This window comes from Cryptomeria japonica, chromosome 3 (genome assembly GCF_030272615.1).
Source record: "Cryptomeria japonica chromosome 3, Sugi_1.0, whole genome shotgun sequence".
Classification (NCBI taxonomy): Eukaryota; Viridiplantae; Streptophyta; class Pinopsida; order Cupressales; family Cupressaceae; genus Cryptomeria; species Cryptomeria japonica.
The window spans coordinates 237067861-237088077 of NC_081407.1; the positions used below are offsets into that span (position 1 = coordinate 237067861).

Here is a 20217-nt window from a genome sequence, read left to right on the forward strand (position 1 = left end):
GTCATTTCTGAGTCATGCCAAGAAAAGGATAGGCTTCCAAAACCACTCAAACCCTTGACAAATCTTGTATCACTTGAAAAAGGACAAAACTATTAAATTCATTGGGTTTCAAACCAATATTTAAAACTTCATTAGTTATTGCATAGATTTCCACAACTTCCCCTTTTTTTGATAAAGGTTTATATGTTATTATTTTATACTCACCTATTTGTTTAATGCTTTCTAAGTTATCTTTGGCATTCAAAAGATACTGATGGATTTTATAAAGGTTCTTGAAACCTCATCATATCCTAATGAGGCTCTCAAAGCGTCATTGACACTCAAAATGATTGTGAAAAGGACTTAAAGAGTTGATACATTGTTCTCTTCCCATTTGAAAAGAAAATTCAACAATTAAAGTTATCAACATTCTAATGATTTTCACTAGATCAGCAAAATTTGAAGTAGTTCTCAAAACCACTAAAAAATATGACGCATATGGGATGCTATGTGACAAGAGTTGAAAAGGAAAAATTTGAATGGTCAATCAACACATTTCATTGAGTTGTGACATAGGCTCTGGATCCTGAAAGGGGTTTTGAAACCCCACAATTTTATCGACACCATGTAAGAACATTTGATGACTATAATTTATCTCACCACTCTCAGTAAGAGAAATCAACGATGTTGGTTATGAATGAATGAGAATTGTCCAAGAAGTTACTCTTCCTTTTATTCTCAAGGTCAAGGATGTGTTGGCTAAGGCTAAATCTTGGCAATCAACATTTTGGGCTCAAAATACTTTCCACCATTGAGGTGATTTTGAAATTGCCACCCATTAGTAGAGATGAGAGAATAATTCTCATATTTATACTTGCAATTTATTTTGCTCAATAACTTGCAAGTTAAGCAGTTGCAAAGGCTAATTCTTTATTGAAGTACCATGCCAATATTGGTGTGTAGGTAGTGATTGGGGATACAATGTTGTCTCTAGAATAGAAAATGTCTACAAGAAAATCTTTGCTAGATGTTAGCGACCATACATTTCTTATTTGGTTCACTAGTTAGAACAATTAGAAAAGAAAGTTGTGTTTGAGGTAGGAATGATTGATGTTACAAAATCCTTAACCTTGCAAAATAGAGGATATGGCTAAAATCAATATATACCAATACAAACCATGTTTCATCTTGGAGAAGTTGAAGGTCTGATAGACTTGGTATAAATTTCCAAAAACATTACTTTGAGTTATAGTAGTAACAATTATTTACTTATTAATTTCATACCTAGGCGACATTATTTTATTATAAAGTTTATACATGTGATGATTTAATCCATTAAACAATACATTCATAGGAAATAATAAGACATTATATTTTATTCTTGTAACATGAGGCAATTACAAGAGATTGAAAAGTCTTGATGGGGGGAAATCTTTAAATAGGTAATCAGAGGACATTAGTAGTATCTAATTTTTAATCTCCATTACTTTGGAATGTGATCTAGTGAGAATCAATCGAAAAGAAGATATTGATTCAGTTCTAGGAAGAAGAGGGCAAAGTATTTTTTAGCATGGTCATTTTCTATTTAGAAAATATAGAGTTTGCGAGCTCTAATTTTTCATCAAATGAATAAGAAGACATTTTGAATTTGTATGTTTGATTATTTTTCTTTTGATCATAAGTTTTCTTGTAAGTTTACAATATTTCTTTGGTGGTTATTTCTTTGGTGGTTCTATATATTGGACTATGATCATATCTATTAGGGAATCTATGAGTTATAAAGAAATACTTGAAATATATTTTTGTTCATTCTCCTTATTATCATTTGTGGGTACGGAGTGAATGATCTATGTGTCATTCATCTTTATTTCCTTCACTATCATTTGCAGGTGTTGAGTGGATGATTTGTGTGTCATTTGTCTTTGTTCCCTTCCTTCTAAAGTTTCCAATTACATTTGCATCATGGCTATGCACAAGTATTAATTTGTCTTTTCTTCTGTCTAGAGAAAATCTTACCCCAAAAAATTATATCATATGATGGAGTTTCCCCTCTCAAATGCAAAGGAAGATCATTAATTCAACAATGATCTCTCCAATTGTTAGTGACTTTGTTGTTGTTCATTGGGCACTTCTAAGTCATTTTCTATGACAAATTACAATAATAAATCTGTTCACCAACAAAATACACCACCCTAGCATATAATTTAAAATTTGTTATATTAGATAGTGGGCTTATTAGTAAAGGAGAGAACCATGAGATCAATTTTTGAAATTTGAATCTAAAATTGGCATAGATCAATTCCACCCTAACAAAGCTCAACCAAGGTGATGAATAATTAGATGTCAAGATTAGATCATAGATCATAAATTTGAACATCGAATCTTTAGCCTAAGAATAGAATAACTAGAATGCATGATGATGAGGATGGACAAAGATAATTTTGTTTACCTACCAACATTCAAAATAGACCATCTTATGCACTAACTTGCAATTAATATACTTGATGTCTACTAATGAATGAAAAAAAACTTTTAGAAATAATTATATCTTAATTTTTAGTTGTCAATCATAGATAACACACAATGAGACATCATGAAAATGAGGATGAGGAAAAATGTCATTCTCACAATGAATCACAAAGTGTGATCTCAAAAAAATAATTTTAATGACAAAGACATGGTTATATTAAGTTCTTCATATTATAATAGAACTTATATTTGCTGCTATTGTTTAATTAAAATATCTAAATAAGTTTTTACTTTAATATTGATACTATAGCTTTTTCTATATATGTAGGAGATGGGTTGGAAAGCGATGTCTATATATAGATCAGAATGTACCTATGACTTTATTTTCTAATTAATTGAAAATAAAAAGCAAGTATAGTGATATGGGAGGATAAAATCACATTTTTCAACCGTCCACAAATAAATATTTGACAGGCATGACTAATTTTAAATTCCACGCCCAGTTGAGAGCAGTTGTAAGGGACCTTCATATATTAAATCCGACTCTCAAAACTGCCCGTTTTCATGGTTTCGCTGGCAGAGGTCAACAGCTGGCAACTGCCCACCTGATGCATTGTTCTTTGTTTATAAAATATCAGGTGCAAATTCAGCTCCTTACAGCACCTATTTGAACAGTTTTAGGGAATTTCGTTCACATAGCAGACTTTTATTTCCACAACTTCAAACACGCGTGGTTGAAATTTAGTGGCGGTGTAGGGTCAAAATCTGCCATCAAGGATGAAGAACGCTTGAGCTGGCTTAATGGTAAAGAAAAAAATTGTTCCATCTAATATTTAATTACAATATTTACATTACATCTTTGGCCTTGGGTGGAACTTGCGTGCATCTTACGCACCATATTCCTTCAATAGAAGTGTGATACACCCTGGATGCAAACAAATATCCTGGAAACGGGTAGGAAAAATCTATGTCCTAAACCCAGGAGTGCAATTTGTGGTGGAAACAGTTTCTGTCACATAGACAACCTGGCATACATGGTACTTTAGCTGTTTTGCCCCAACCTCTTTCCAGTACGGCAGTGCAGGGTTGGTTTCTGGATACTTCACCATGGCCAACGCAGACTGAATGTTATTCCACACACCCAGACCGATAATCCGCTTCCCGTCAAGCGAGTCATAGAAGGAATATGAATATACGCCGTTCAGTCGGTTAAAATAGGCTTTGAGAATGGCTAGACATGAGTAAGAGAGCATATCTTGTCTCTTCGATCCGCAGTGGATTCTGCGAACGCTCACTATATCGCCCAACGACAGCTGCGCAAAGAGGTCAACTTTGTTTGTCTGCTGGGAATTGAGGGTGAAGTAACCCGAGTCCACTATTTTCACCTCGCACTTTAATCCCTCGATAAACGCTTCTGCCTACATCAACCCATTCAGAAATTAATCCCAGATTCAATCATGGTTGATTCTTTTTGGTAATATCACTATTTTCATCAGCTAACCTACCTCAGGCAGATTCAAGGCTGTTCTGTCAGCGCTTTGGGATACCTCCTTTGCTACTGCAAAAACAGCAGCCTGTAGAAAAATAAAATAAAATTGGAGGCAATTAAAACAAAGCAGTTCTTATGACTATTATCTAACTATAGATAAATAAGGAAAAAGAGAGCTGCATACCCATGAACAATCGAGACACCTAAAAATGGCAACGTTAATGTTGCGGGCGTTTTGTAAAGAAGCTGCCACGGCTGTCATGTGGACTAGTACATCGTCGACGTCGCCGCCATTGTCGGGCTTGAAGATCCCAAATGACACACTCATGCTTTCCTTCTGCTTTAGGTCTCCAGATCTGTGTGTGTGATAAACAGATTTGCAAGTGAAAGGCAGGGATATAAGGACGCAACAATGAACAAAATGGCTTGTGGCACGCTAGCAAGTATATCGATGACTGTTAACACAACGTTTGGACGGTCCAATTGCTTAACACGAGCGCAACGCGCTTTGTTATTTATTCTGTGAGTCAGAGGTATCTGTTGAAAGGTCCAACCTAACACGCTAATCGAGAGCAAAAGGGAAAATTGTAGACGTGTATGCAAGGAAAGAAAGGGGCAAGTGGGAATGTCAACAATCGGGCAGCCATGCTACTGTACTCGCTCCACCCACTCACATTAAAAAAATAACTCAAATTGGAAAAGACAACCTTCTTAGTTGGGAAAGGTCGGCGCGTCATTTGAATCGCATTGATAAAAGTACGTGTTTCGCACGATGGAGAGTGATTTCATGGCGTGCAAATTTTATTCTTGTGTGTTCAGACAACTCGTGCAAATTTGATTCTTTGTGTTCAGACAGCTAACGTGTAAATGATGGTATCTAATTGATCAGGGTCTAACAGGCATGGTCTAAATCACACACTAAGCTTATATTTCTAGGTTTAAAAGTGTTAAACATTCAGAATTGAATGACAGTTTTTAGGCTTAATATGTTGCTTAAGGTGTATGGTCACACTAAGAATACACTTCTATGCTTAAAAGTGTTAAACACTTAGAGTTGACTAACTTTCTCTGAGCTTAATATGTTGCTCAATGTGTGGGGTTTAAGGCTGGACGGTCATGGTGGGGTAAATCGACAAATGTTTGGTGCTTTCTGCATCACTTGCATCGGAACTGGATAGTTGCCTTTTCTAAAACGAGCAATCCTCTCAATTTCCTTAATTTGATACAAGTGGAAATGGGTGTGGCCCACCCTATCTTAATCTTGATTTCTTTTGTTTCTTTCTTCTCATGTACAAAAGAAACATTTCTTTTGTAATTTGATATAGGTGGAAATGGGTGTACCCCACCCTATCTTAATTTTTTATTTCTTTTGTTGCAAACATTTTGCCAAACCAAACATAATCTTTAGACAAAGCAAAGAAAAACAATCCAAAATGAATCTAAGTGTCGAATAGGGGTGGGTTCTAATGAAAGAACACAATTAAAATAGCGAAGGTTTGGTATTTTTGGATGAAACAAATAATGATACTTTTGAAATAGGCACTGACAACGTAATTATGAGACGGAAATAAATTGATCAATGGATTTTATTACCGACAATATCGAAATAATAAAAACTTTTCAAGGGTAAGCAAGCCTAGAAACCTATGGAGAGAATATTATCTCAATCGACTTCCTAATTGCTTTTAAGTTCTCAACGCAGGTCTTAATTTGAATCAGTCTCGATAAAATTTAAATTTGAAATAAAAAATATTAATGTCATTGCTTAGAATGGAAGAAAGAAGTAAGGATTGTCTAATGGACTCTTGCTTTCTAGATAGTCAAGGTCATATAAAATATATGATGTAATAGAAAATGAAGAGATAAGAGGTTACAATGATTCGATCTATATGTGCTTGTCCATCGTGCAATTGGAGAAAGGTTCTTTGTCTGATTCTGTGACTTGTGTGCAAGTTCATTAGTTGAAGGACAACTCTATTTGTAGACTGAGTTCTTTTGGATGTCTATGTTGCTAAAGTCAAATAAGTAAATGTTTTTTTCGTTAAAGTAAGTGGGGAAGGGCTCTAATATGTTACAGATCTAAAACCAATCGTCAAAACCAAAACTAGAACAATCATCATAGAGACAGCTCATCATAGAGACAGTCAAATAGGACAACCAGCCAAACAGTAGAGCTGGAGCCAAAGAGATTATATCTTAGACAACTTTTTTTTACATTGGACAATTGTCTAGGTAGATCCATTTATACAATTATAACTGTGTTAACCCAAAGACAAAGGTGGGTCAATAACATCAATCAAATAAGTAAATGTTCTAGAAGACTCATATGGACAATTTCAAGGAGATCTTTACATTTTATAATGAATTAGATGTTGAGATGTTAGAAGATAGACATAATGGTTATAAGTTTTAGCTCGGATTAAAATATTGCATTATAGGGTGGCGCTTTTATAGGTTAATATAGGGGTAAAGGGCCTCACCCTGTTTATCAATGTTGTTTGAGTAGGCACAAAGCTCATTGCATTGTGAATTTTCTTTATTGGCTTTTCCTATAGCAACTCACTAGATGAGAACCTCTCTAGCTTTATGCAATTGGATGGGCATCACATGTGACTACTCCAATCAAAGCTTAATCACTTTCAGTCTCCAAATCAAAGGCCATCATGCCAATAATGTTAGCATCATGCAATGTGGGATACAATGATTCATTTCTTCAATTGTGTGCACTGCATGGGATATTAGGTAACTAAGGTAGAAAAGTTTGAGAGGATAGAAACAAAAAAGATTTTTTTTAGAGTAAAGATACATAAAAAAATTATATCTAAATTTGTGAAAATGAATTGTAAGATGTCTTATGATAGCGTGGTTATCTAATGTTGATTATAATTGAATTGTTATGGATGAGAGCTTCTTATTTTCAACTCTTTTTTAAATACAATTATTAAAGTTGCTTCAAAATGAATTGGGTTGAAGTTTTATCTTTATATTAAGGTTATAAAAGGTTATATAAACCTTTATGATTTTGTGAATTCAATTCAATTCTGAAAATCGTAGAATTGTAGTAAACCTCTTTGAATTTTTATTCTATAAATTTTGATAATTATTATTGTTTGAAAATACATATATTTTTTTAATTTAAAAATAAATATTATTATTATTACTTTTTAAAAGAGAGAGATTAGTTCTCAACTATGTGAAAAAAGCTGTGTGGTAGGCTGGCATGCATATAACAAAGCACTCATAAGACTGAACTGACATTTGTACACATATAATCAATTCAAAAATAGAGGAAACTAACACAGAACATGACAACTACAAAGAGAGAAAATATATTTACAATCTACAAGGAAACAATGCGATAATTGGAGGTTCAACAATTGGGCAATGAGCTCGCTTTGTTCCATGCTCAACCCACGCATAACACAGATAGCTAAAAAGACCGGCTTGCTTGTTGGAAATAGTTGGCACTTCATTACCAAGTAGAATAAAAGTGCAAACCTTGGAAGGTCTATGATATTGTTTTCCTTTATGAAGGCCCAAATTTTGGACTTTTTTCATGGAGGGTTTTATATTAAACTTAATTATTTTTGGACTTTTTTAGATAAGATTTGATTTTATTTTTATTTTATGCTTTCAAGTCTATCTTTCTTCTTCTTTCCTTTTTTTTCTTCCTACATTTACAATAAGACACATAATTTTTAGTTAACTGGAGATTGTTAGAACCAAAAAGATGCCACTTGTGGCCTTCTCCATTAGGAAAAAGCATAAAGCCCTATTACAAGACGTCTCATAGAAATGAGACTTAGCAAATAAAACTCATTGAATGTATTTGAATGATGGAACTTTATTTGGAGGTACCATATTCCACATGTTAATGAGGTATAAATGAAGTTCAAGGGGACTTGAATTAAGCTATTTTTAATCTTTTTAGAAAAACATGGATAGAAATAATCACTAACTAAAGGCAAATTCAAATGAAGGACCTTTTATCAAATATTTATGTGAAAAGGGAACCTTCAATCAAGAGTTCTTCAATAGAGGATCCTTCATTCAAACCTCATTATGTAGCCCTTCCTTCTTTTGTCACCCATATCATAACAAAAATTGTTAGGTTGGGAATTTTTTTGAGAAATCAAACAAAGTTTTCATGATTCAAAATTTTTCATGACCACAGTATTCTAGATAAGATTTTAAAAAAGTATAATTTATAATACTATTAATAATAAATATGCATCAATAATAAAATTATAATATTAATAATAAATAAATTATGCAAAAAAAATTCATTCCCTATCTATGTTAATGAACATTTTTGAGAAATTGGGTTCTTATATAGTGTAATGTCCCCTTATGAATTTACCCTAGAATTTGCCTTGGAATCACAAATACAATAAAACAAGAGATGAAATTTGGTTAGGGTTTGTCTTTACCAAGTAAAATATCCTTTTTAACAATATTAACCTTGATTTTAAACCCTGCAACCACAACTAAGGATATATATACATGTATACTTTTCAATCATTAGAGTTAGATGATATCATTTGATAATCTCAAATAAATAAAATAGATAATATCTATATTACTTCTTATTAATCAATAACATTAGGGTTTAGAGGAGGAAGTATGATATCCCACCAAAAGCCATCCCCGTACTAAGTCCAAGAGCGAACACTCGCCCTCTTTGCCCCAATAGCAAGCACATTGGAACTAATCTTTAAGAATAAAAAAATTAATTGTAAGAATCTTTAGAATTAATTATATTTCAAACACTTTAGAGAATCTATTGAATTATGCTCAATATGATCTTCTTAATCAAACCTCTAGATAGATTAGTTGAATGATGATGAACTTGTTGAGTTTTGATCAAATTATAATAGGCGGGTAATTTTAAATTTTATTAATGCTTTGATCTCAATCACAAATGTATATTAATCTGTTGATGAATATGTTCATTCGATGAACAATCTATCTGAGATATATTGAGGCTTTGATCAGCAATGAAGTATAACCGATCTATTGTAGGTATATACTTTGATTCTTATCTATCAACTATAGTCATCTATTATTAGAGTTATCCAATGTTGTGTGATCGATCTGTGATCAATACATATAATTTTCTGATGTTGAAATATGATCTGGTTGCCTCCATTTCTTGTATTAATATATTCAATATGTTATAGATCTGATATTGCTCACTGTATATGCTATTCGTTCCTTATCAGTTGAATTCGGTCAGATGTGCTATTATATCTTAATCTCTGATGCAGGTATAACAATTAATATGCATCGATGGGTGATGTTGTCAAGAGTCATCGCACTTTGGAGAGATATGACAGACACAAGATATCACACCCATTCACTAAGCGTGGTGAACAAGACATTAGTCGTCATAAACACAAGTTAATGCAAATAGTAAATCGGTATACCGATTAACAAATTCATTATTTTTTTTATTAACTTCTTATTAAACATGCACATTAGAACTCAGAAAAAGTATAAGGCACGATATATATAAATAATCGAAATGTGAAATGTGTAAGGCCAATAGGTCATTCAGACATTTTGATTTGAAGAGTCGACTAGAAGGAGACAGATTGACGCTATATTATCAACACTCCCTTTTAGCTAGGGAGGAATCCTTCTTGATTTCTACAAGTCATATCACCTCATCGTGATGGTTGACTACAATGGCTACATCCATATGTGGAAAGGAAAAAAATCACCTCACCACGATATCAACCATCATGGCTCCTTCATAGATATCACCTCACTGTGATATCAACCATCATGGCTTATATATAAATATCACCTCACGTAATATCCACCATTATGGCTTATCCATAGATATCACCTCACGTGATATCCACCATTATGGCTTATCCTTAGATATCACCTCACATGATATCCACCATTATGGTTTATCCATAGATATCATCTCACGAGATATCAACCATTATTGTGAGATTGTCACTTCATAATGATGGTAAGATGCACAAGTGTTCATCATTATTAGATCGTCACCTCACAATGATATTCACCATGGCTCATCCAGAGGATAAACACACAAGTACAAGAAAATCGCCATGGACTCTCTCATGTGGTATTCTCATGGTGTCACACTGATGACATCCACCATCAACCATATCAAAGGGTGGAGATAAGAGCTTTCACCTTAACTCTCTCAAAGAGAAATGTATTAAGAAGAGTTTACACTTTAAACATCTTATCAAGAGAAGAATACATTAATATAAAATATAAACAAATCAATGATGTTGAGACTCAATCTCAGCTAGGGCTTATTCTCCACCATACCAAGCTAACTTCGAAAGTACACAACTTTATTTTGGAGAGAGGTTTGGTGAGAGTGTTTGTCATCTACTCATCAATACTAATGTATCTTAACTGAATAACATTCCTTTCCATCATGTCTCTAACATAATGATACTTGATCTCCACATGCTTTGAGCTATCATGAAATACAAGGTTGGAGTTTGCATTACTTTTGGTGTATTCCAAGCTTACCAAGTATCCATCTATCCGGGAATATCATGACCTAGGAGTTAGCATAAAGATCTTCCAGCTTACATATATGGAACTCCATCCCATGAATCATAATCCTCTTACTGATCACTAGAGAAACCATCTCGACATGGTCCACTCCCTCTGAACTAATATGACCAAGATCCTTAGATATCAATTGAAGAACTTCTTAACTGCTCCCTCTGTCACAAAAGCATACCCTTCTCACATGGTCCCAATCATGGAAGATATCTTTCTCCAGAAGACTCTCATCATCTGGTATGATCTGCATACGATTGAAAATGCTAGATCCAAGACCACCTTGGACCTACTGTCATAAGATAAAGCCCTAGACCATCTTGAGATTTAGAATAAAATCCCCTTGTAGTATGCTCCCTCTCATTGGGAAATCCCTCTTGTCTCAACTTTTCTTTGTAACCCTAGATGCTATCATCATCTACATAAATGCCTTGATAGTTGCACTTTTGCAGGTAAATATTTTTTTTATAAAAAATAGAAATGCAAAATCTTAGAATCTACACTAAAGTCCTCTATATATTCCTCTTGAATTTCAATCTCTTCATCACAAATAGAACTCCAAAACTCTATAGCCTAAAGAGAAATAGAATATGATACTAAAAGATGTCCTCTTTCAAATCGGAATCTCTTCAAGTGCTTTGACGAGTCATGGAGTAAGGCTTAAGGAGGAACAGTGAAAAGTCTATAAAGACATTCATGATGAAATCCAATGACTTGAGTTGTCTTGATGTTTGATTTCTTGGGCCATGCAAGGACTTTGCCATCGGTGAATGCAATTCAATGTCCTTTGTCTTCCAAGGCTGATATGGAGACATGATTTCTCTTAATTCCTGGAATAAATAGTACATCATTCAATTGCAAGGAAATGTCTGATTTTAAGTGAAGAGAGGAGGTCCCAACTCCTTTTACGGGGTATAGTTTCATCTCCAATGATCAATTCTTCATTTAAATTTCTCTCCACCAAATCATTTAGGTGTCCTCTAAATCCGGTAATATGGTGAGATGCACCACTATCAATTATCCAGGTATTATGGTCTGTAGGCACATTGGTTGAAAGGGATGAATAGAATATGAATCCATCTAAATCCTTTGGTGGAGAGTCTCACCAACATTCACAATGGAAGCTTGAGGAATAGTCCTAGTTGGACATTTCATTGCATAGTGACAATATTTGTCACATCTAAAGCATTGGAATTCTAAAATATCCTTCCTTCTTTTGAATGTAGGAGCACCACTAGATTCCTTATCTTTCTTCCTTTTGAAATTTCCTTTCTTACCTTTCTTCTTTAAGGAGTGTGAGGAAAGAACATGAATATCTTCATTTGTGGAGCTTTGGCCAATGCCTCTTGTAACCAATCTTGACTCTTCTTGAATGCAGTCTATCTTCAATCGATCAAACTTAGGGAGTTTTGATCTTGCGCTTATCCCTTGAATAAATGACTCCCATGATGAAGGGAGACCATTAAGAGATAACATGGTTAATTATTTTCTATAGATAGTGTGTCCAATGGTAGAGAGTTGATCTCTCAATTTGGTAATCCTCATAAAGTAAGACATGATGGATTCTCCTTTTGTCATCTTGATGTGGTTAAGTTATTGTTTTAGTGCGAGAGCTCGACTCATGTTGTTGATCTCATACATCTTCTCTAATGTCTTAAACATGTCACATGCCTTCGACAACTTGGAGATAATTCGCACAATGCAGAATCAACCAACATTTTCATTGCTTTCTTGTTCTTTCTCTTCCATTGAAGCTTCGCATCCTCTTCTTTTGGTTCTGGTACCACTTCCTTCACAAGTTTGTCTAATTCGTTTTCCCCCAAGACAAGCATAACTCTAAATTTCCAAGAGACGAAGTTTGATGCACCATCAAGTTTATCTTCAACTCTAAGTCCGTTCAACATCTTGACGTTGATAGATGTAATCAAACTTGAAGACAATAATGGAGGATAACCCTGCTTCTATGAATCTGATCTGATCTTTCCTTAAGCTTGCTCTAATACCATGTTGAGTTTTTATCAGATTATAATATGCAGGTAATTTTAAAATTTTATTAATGCGTTGATCTCAATCACAAATGTATATTAATCTATTTGATGAATATCTTCACTCGATGAACAATCTATCTGATATATGTTGAGGCTATGATCAACAATGAAGTATAAACAATCTGTTGTAGGTATATACTTCGATTCTTATCTATCAACTATAGTCGTCTATTATTAGAGTTATCCAATGTCGTGTGATCGATCTATAATCAGTACATATAATTTTCTGATGTTGAAATATGATCTGGTTGCCTCCGTCTGTTGTATTTATATATTCGATAAGTTATATATCTGATATTGCTCACCGTATATGCTATCCGTTCCTTATGAATTGAATTCAGTCAAATGTGCTCTTATATCCTAATCTCCGATGCAGGTATAACAATTAATATGCATCGATGGGTGATGTTGTCAAGAGTCATCTCTCTTTGGAGAGATATGACAGTCACAAGATATCGCACCCATTCACTAAGGGTGGCGAACAAGACATTGGTCGTCATAAAATGTAAATAGTCAATCGGTTATTCCAATTAACAAATTCATTATTTTGTTTATTAACTTCTTATTAAACATGCACATTAGAACTCGACATAAGTATAAGGCATGATCATATATATAAATAATCGAAATGTGAAATGTGTAAGGCCGATAGGCCATTCACACATTTTGATTTGGAGAGTCGGTTCGAAGGAGACCGACTGACGCTATATTATGAACATAACTAATTCTAATTAGAAGAAAGCACAAAGTATGCACCTAAGATGATAATTCTTTTTATCCTTTTAGAATTAAATGAATTATACATGACCAAACAACATCTATCTAAAATGATTCATTTCATTGACATTTGAATTCAAATACACCACTAGGTAAAGTGTAATTTAAAATTAGTTATATTAAGTAGTGGACTCACGCTAACTAGTAAAGGAGGGAAATATGAGCTCAAATTAAGAAATTAAACTTTAATGATTTGATGTTCAAATCCATGACTTCAAATCAGCTTAGATCAATTCCACCATTTCGAAAATCAATCAAGTTGATGAATAATTAGATCTTGAGATTAGATTTTAGGTCATAAAATTGTACATCAAATATTATGGCTAAGATTAGAATAACTAGAATGAATGATGATAATAGGCTAGGATTATTTATGTATTGACTTATATTCGAAATAGACCATCTTATGCACTGAGTTGTATTTAATATAATTGATGTCTATTAATGTGTGAGAAGAGCTTTTGGATATAATTATATCTTAATTTTTAGTAGTCAATCATAGATTACACTCAGTGACACATCATGACAGTGACGATGAGAAAAATTATCATTCTCACAATGAATCACATTATGTGATTCTAAAAATTTTTGTTAAAGACAATGACATGGTTATATTTAGAAACTCTTCTCACATCATAATCAACTAATATATATATATATATATTTACAATTACTATTAAATTAAAATATCTAAATAATTTATTTGTAGTATTTACTATTGATAACATCACTCTCCTTATAGGGGAGATGATCCAGTTGTTGAACATGTTTCAATTGTTGTGATAGAAGTTGTTGATTTAATACCCATATTTGTTGATTTAATGTCTAATTTTTTTGACAACATTGCACGAATAGTTGTGACTTTAATGCCCATAATTGGATGGGATGTACCCTTAGTTGTAAAAAGCAACCAATCATGTGATGCCACATCAGCTACACAGGTATAAGGGCCCCTTATGCACGACTATTGATATCACCTTTTTTCTTGGGTTGTTTCAGACACCTTGACAAAAGGCATGCTGATGTGGCATCATGTTTGATGATGCAGCATTGAAACCTTAGTTATAAGAGGGAACTTGTCAAATAAGCTGCTATAAAAAATCGAAAGTAATTTAAAATTTTCATGAAAAATGCGAAGTTAAAGTGTTCAACTAGTAGCTTTTCCTTACATATTTATATTTATGTATATATATATTAGATAAAATCAATGTTTACAACTGTCAACAAATAGTTATTTGACAAGCATGATTAATTTGAAATTTCATGCCTACCAAATTAATCATGCTTAGTTGAGAGTAAGGGACCTTCGTCACTAAACCTAACGCTCAACACCGCCGATCTTCACGGTTTGGTTGACAGAACGCAACAGTTGGGCTGATGCGACGCTACTTGTTTATTAAATGGCAGCCATGCCACATGGCTTGGAGTAAAACAGCCCCGTACAGCAGTTATTTGAACAGTTTTGGGGATCTTCGTTCATTCCAATATGGCCCACCTACTTCAACGTTTTTCAACGACTTGCCAGACTTTTATTTCCACAACTTTAAACATAAATATTATTTCCACAACGCTTGAGACGGCCTATTGGTTAAAAAAAAAGAAAAATATTATTCCATCTGATCAAATTACAAATATTTACATTTGCGTCTTTGGTCTTGGATGGAACTTGCGTGCATCTTACGCAGCAGATTCCTTCAATAATAAGTGTAATACACCCTGGATACAAACAAATATCCGGGAAATAATGGGTAGGAACAATTTATATCCTAAACCCAGGAGTACAATCTGTGGTGGTGAAAACAGTTTGTGTCGCATAGATAACCTGGCATACATGGTACTTTAGCTGTTTTGCCCCACCCTCTTTCCAGTACGGTAGTGCAGGGTTGGTTTCTGGATGCTTCACCAAGGCCAACGCAGACTGAATGTTATTCCAGATACCCAAACCGATAATCCGCTTCCCGTCTAGTGAGTCATAGAAGGAATATGAATATACGCCATTCAGTCGGTTAAAATAGGCTTTGAGAATGGCAAGGCAAGAGTAAGAGAGCATGTCTTGTCTCTTGGATCCGCACTGGATTCTGCGAACGCTCACAATATCGCCCAACGACAGCTGCGCAAAGAGTTCGCCTTTGGTTGTCTGCTGGGAATTGAGGGTGAAGTGACCCGAGTCAACTATTTTCACCTCGCACTTTAGTCCCTCGATAAATGCTGCTGCCTGTATAAACCCATTAAAAAATTAACCCAGATTCAATGATCATTGAAATCTTTTGGTAATATCACTATTTTCATCATCTAACCTACCTCGGGGAGATTTAAGGGTGTTCTGTCAGCGCTTTCCGATCCCTCCTTTCCTACTGCAAAAACAGCAGCCTGTAGAAAAAGAACAATAATTAGCTGGCAATTAAAACAAAGCAGCTCTTATGACGATCATATAACTATTGATAAGTAAGAGAAAAGAGACCGACATACCCACGAACAGTCAAGGCATCTTAAAATTGCGACGTTAATGTTATGGGTGTTTTGTAAAGAAGCGGCCACAGCGGTCATGTGGACAAGTACATCGTTGACTTCGTCGCCATTGTTGGGCTTGAAGATCCCAAATGACACGCTCATTCTTTCGTTCTGGTTTTGGTCTTGAGACCTGTTGTTGTGATAAACAGATATGCAAGTGAAAGGCCGGCAATATAAGGGCGCAACCATGAACAAAATGGCGTGTGGCACGTTGGACGTGTATGGCTGACGTTTAACACAACATTTGTAGGGTCCAATTGCTTAACACGAGTGCAACGCGCTTTCTTATTTATTCTGTTAAAGGTAAGAGGTCTCTGTAGAAAGGTCGACCGGGGATTCAGGTCAAACCCAACACGCTAATCGAGAGCAGATATTAGGAAAGCAAGGGCACAAAAGTGACAATTGTAGACGTGTATGGAAGTAAAGAAGGGGGCAAGTGGGAATGCCAACAATCGGGCAGCCACGCTACTTAATCGCTCAACCCACTCACAATACAAAATAACTCACATTTGAAAAGACAACCTTCTTAGTTGGTAAATGTCGGCGCTCCATTCATTTGAATCGCATTGACTATAAGTACGTGTTTCACACGATGGAAAGTGATTTCAGGGACGCATGTCGTGCAAATTTGATTCTTCTGTGTTCAGAAAACCAACATGCAAATGATAGTATCTCACTGATCAGGGCGCAAGGCATATGGTTGGGTAAATCGACTGACGTTTGGTGTTTTCTACATTCGGTGGCGTTTGAGCATCAATCGCATCGGAGCTGCGGTGGGAGCTGGATAGTTGACTTTTCTAAAGCGAGCGATCCTCTTGGTTTCCTTAATTCGCTACAGGTGGAAATAATGTGTGCCCCACCCTATCTTAATCTCTATTTCTTTTGTTTCTTTTATCCAATGTACAAGAAAACGTTGCAAACATTTTGGGAAAGCAAACCTAACCTTTAGACAAAGAAAAGAAACAGAGTTCTTTATCCAAAATGAATCTCGAGAGTCAAAAAGGGTGGGTTCTAATGAAATAAGACAATGAAAATAGCGGAGGTCTATAGTATATTCGGATCAAACAAACACAGATACTTTTGAAATAGGCACCAACAACATAATTGATCAAACTGAAATAAACTGGTCAACGGATATCATTACAGACAATGTTGAAGCGATCCAGAGTCCTATGGAGGGAATATCTCAGTCGTTTTTCTAATTGATTTCAAGCAAACTTCTCAAGCACCTCCTAATGCGAATCAGTCTGGGCAAAATTGAAATTTGAAACGACAGGCAGCTTTCTTTAAACTAAAAATGAGTCATTGCATAGAATGGAAGAACGGTGTAAGGACTGTGTCATGGACTTGTGTTTTCTAGACAGACAATGCCATATAAAATATATGATGTAATAGAGAATGCAAAGATTAGAGGCTACAATGAGTTGATCTATATGTGCTTGTCCATAGTGCAATTGGAGAGGGTACTTTGTCTAATTCCGTGACTTTTGTGCAAGTTCATTAGTTCAAGGACGACTCTATTTGTAGACGAGCTCTTGTCAACGTTTATGTTGCCATAGTCAAATAAGTGTGTTCTAGAAGGCTCACATGGACAATTTCAAGGAGATCTTCACATTTTATAATGAAGTAGATGTAGAATAAATGAATGACATGTTCGAAGATACGCATAATGGTTATAGGTTTTAGATCAGAGTAATATATTGGATCAGATTAATATATTATGTTATAGGGTGAGGCTTTTATAGGTATCCATAGGGGGTTAAAGGGCTTCACCTTGTTTATTGATGTTGTTTGAGTAGACACAAAGTCATTGCATTGTCAATTTTCTTTATTGGTTTTTTTCATAGCAACTAGCTAGATGAGAACCTCTCTAGCTTTTGCAATTGGATGGGCATCACTTGTGAACACTGATTTTACTAATTATTTCCTTTTATTAAATGATTTTAATCTAACTTTATTCTTCTAAATCAACATTATTCTTCTATTTCAAAATTTATAATTAATCTATCTATAATCATTTTTCCTCTAAAAATTAATTAAATAATCTTATTATTTAGTTAATCTCGATTATTTACTTTTACTAAATGATCTTTATTGTTTAATTAAATCAATTTCTACTATGTTCCCATACTTAAATAATTATCACAAATTATTTAATTAGCTGATAATGTCTTCTCAAATTGAATAAATTTCTAAATTTATTTAGTTTCATTTATCTCGCATTTCAAGTAAATTTGATTTCCCTCCAAATTCAAATTAATTTCATTTTCTTCTTATTCCAATTTCATTTCACATTTTCAAAAACCAAATTTCTTCCAAATTCAATTTCATCTCAACTTCCTACATCAAATGTTGAAAATGAGTAATTGCCACATCACCTTTTTCTAACTAACTAGATAGCCCAGTCTTTTTGAAATCACCTTTTTGATGAATCAATCAATTCTCTCAATTATCCAATCAAATAGTCAATCAAGTTGAGTAATCATCCCCAACCAACTGGTCTCGTGAATTCTCAACCTTTGATCAACTCTGCTACCAAATCAATTTCAACCATCAATTCAAATTTAGAAAATCTATAAAATCAACATCAATTCTCAATATCAACTACCACATTTTTCAAGTTCTTATGCTTACATTATGCACATATTGTACAACTCTGAGAGCAACTACCATCATATGGAAAAATGAGGATAAGAGCAATAGAAGTCTCTAGCTATAAATTGACATGGAGTTTGTCATTGTTTTGACTATTTGATTCTTTATTTGTCAAATTCATTTGCATACTCTTATTGTGCTATGATCAATTAGTGATATATTAAGTTAGTGGTTGCTTAATAATCTATTACATTATGATTTACCATAATTTTTAGACATAAACATTCTTGTGAACTCAACATGAACTAACAATAATTTCATCTTTTGTGATTTTTGGACTATGTGTATGTTACAAGATGGTAATTATGCATTCATTAAATTGATGTTTCATTTATAAAGTGTGCACTCTATATGTCTTTCACAATACCACATACGTGCTACACAACAATGTATAGTAGGGCAAAACATTGCATCCATAGAGTAGAGAGACACATTCAAGAAGTAGATTACTGCATAAGTTTGATCATTTACTGCATATGCCTTGATTCATACTACATGCAATACAATATTTCACACATTTGACTGGTAAAGTTTTATAGGTAAATTCCTAAATCTTGTCATTTTCTATGTGCCTTTTTGTTGTTTATTGTTTTTACTTTTTTTCATTTAATATTCCTATAAAAATGTTTTGTGTTACTAATCCTCATTTTTAGCACATTGGCAAATGTGGGTGAAGAATGGATAATTGAAAGTACTAATGTATTTCTTGTAGGATCTTCAAGTTTATTTTCTTTATTTTTCTGTATGTTTGTGCTTGGTAGTGTAAAGAACGCTTTCTTTACTTAATGGAATTAACACTTGCTTGATTATTTGGTGTTGTTGCACACTCCCTTTTATCTTCCTCAAATCTTATGAGAGTATCATCTCCCCTTTCCTTCATGGAACCTACGTGTAAGAGAAATCATAAGATTCTCCTATAAGAGGGATTCCTTTGGGATTTCATCAACACTTGGTTTGACCTCAAGAGGTATTTCATTTGGTCCACTATACAAAAATGGTAAGAGTGAAAGTTGTAGCCTAGATCCTATAATCATTGGCTACGGTGTCAATCAGGATGTGAACATATGGGTCATGTCATATTAACTAGATACTTGAGTGTCTCACCATTGTAGCATATACATGGGTGTTTCTAAATAATGACTAACAACCTTTGTTATTAGAGTCCAAACCTATGCTTTATAGTTTAGGGAATGCAAATCATAGACAATAGATACCCCTCATGTACCTCCCATAGTAAAATATATATTTTTTAGTTCATAAGGTCTCTAAATCTTTGGGTAAGAGGAAAGGTGTGCCAGTGTTAGCTAAGCATATTCTAGCAGTCCCATGCCACTGGACCTCTATTTGTATGCTATGGATAGGTATTTTATTGCAGTAGGGACTTTATCAAGTAGTATCCTAAATATAACCTTGAGTAGGACAAGTTCTTTCTTATGAGTGTTTGATAAAATTGATGTGTATATACTAGTAGAGTTAATCCAATCTTCCGAATAATTTAGGCCCCTAACATGAAACACTTTATTTCAGAGTTGTAGAGTCCAAGTTAATAGCCCACTATTTTATTAGTTTTTTGATTGTTTGTGAAATTGACCAAAACTGAGTCAAAAACTTAGCAAAAAAAAGAGTCATGCATTTGACAAATCTTTCATGCATTCAAAAATCAATAGCACATACACTTCAATCACTATCGCATTTGCTCAAATATAGACCACATTTGATGGTGATCTATCC

General features: G+C 34.1%; 2 protein-coding genes across 2 annotated transcripts; both read right to left on the reverse strand.

Annotated features, from left to right (window-relative positions):
• Nucleotides 1-3250: 3250 nt before the first annotated feature.
• Nucleotides 3251-4413, reverse strand: LOC131074358 (uncharacterized). Its single transcript, XM_058010954.2, has 3 exons — nt 4122-4413; nt 3954-4022; nt 3251-3866 (listed from the first exon to the last, which is right to left on the reverse strand). Exons 1-3 carry the CDS (start codon nt 4263-4265, stop codon nt 3414-3416), a joined length of 666 nt encoding a protein of 221 aa, XP_057866937.1. The 5' UTR covers nt 4266-4413; the 3' UTR covers nt 3251-3413.
• Nucleotides 4414-14904: 10491 nt separating this feature from the next.
• On the reverse strand, nt 14905-15991 carry LOC131074392 (uncharacterized). The gene is made up of 3 exons (XM_058011015.2): nt 15790-15991; nt 15622-15690; nt 14905-15535 (listed from the first exon to the last, which is right to left on the reverse strand). The coding sequence occupies exons 1-3, from the start codon at nt 15931-15933 to the stop codon at nt 15080-15082; spliced, it is 669 nt and encodes a 222-aa protein (XP_057866998.2). The 5' UTR covers nt 15934-15991; the 3' UTR covers nt 14905-15079.
• Nucleotides 15992-20217: the final 4226 nt, after the last annotated feature.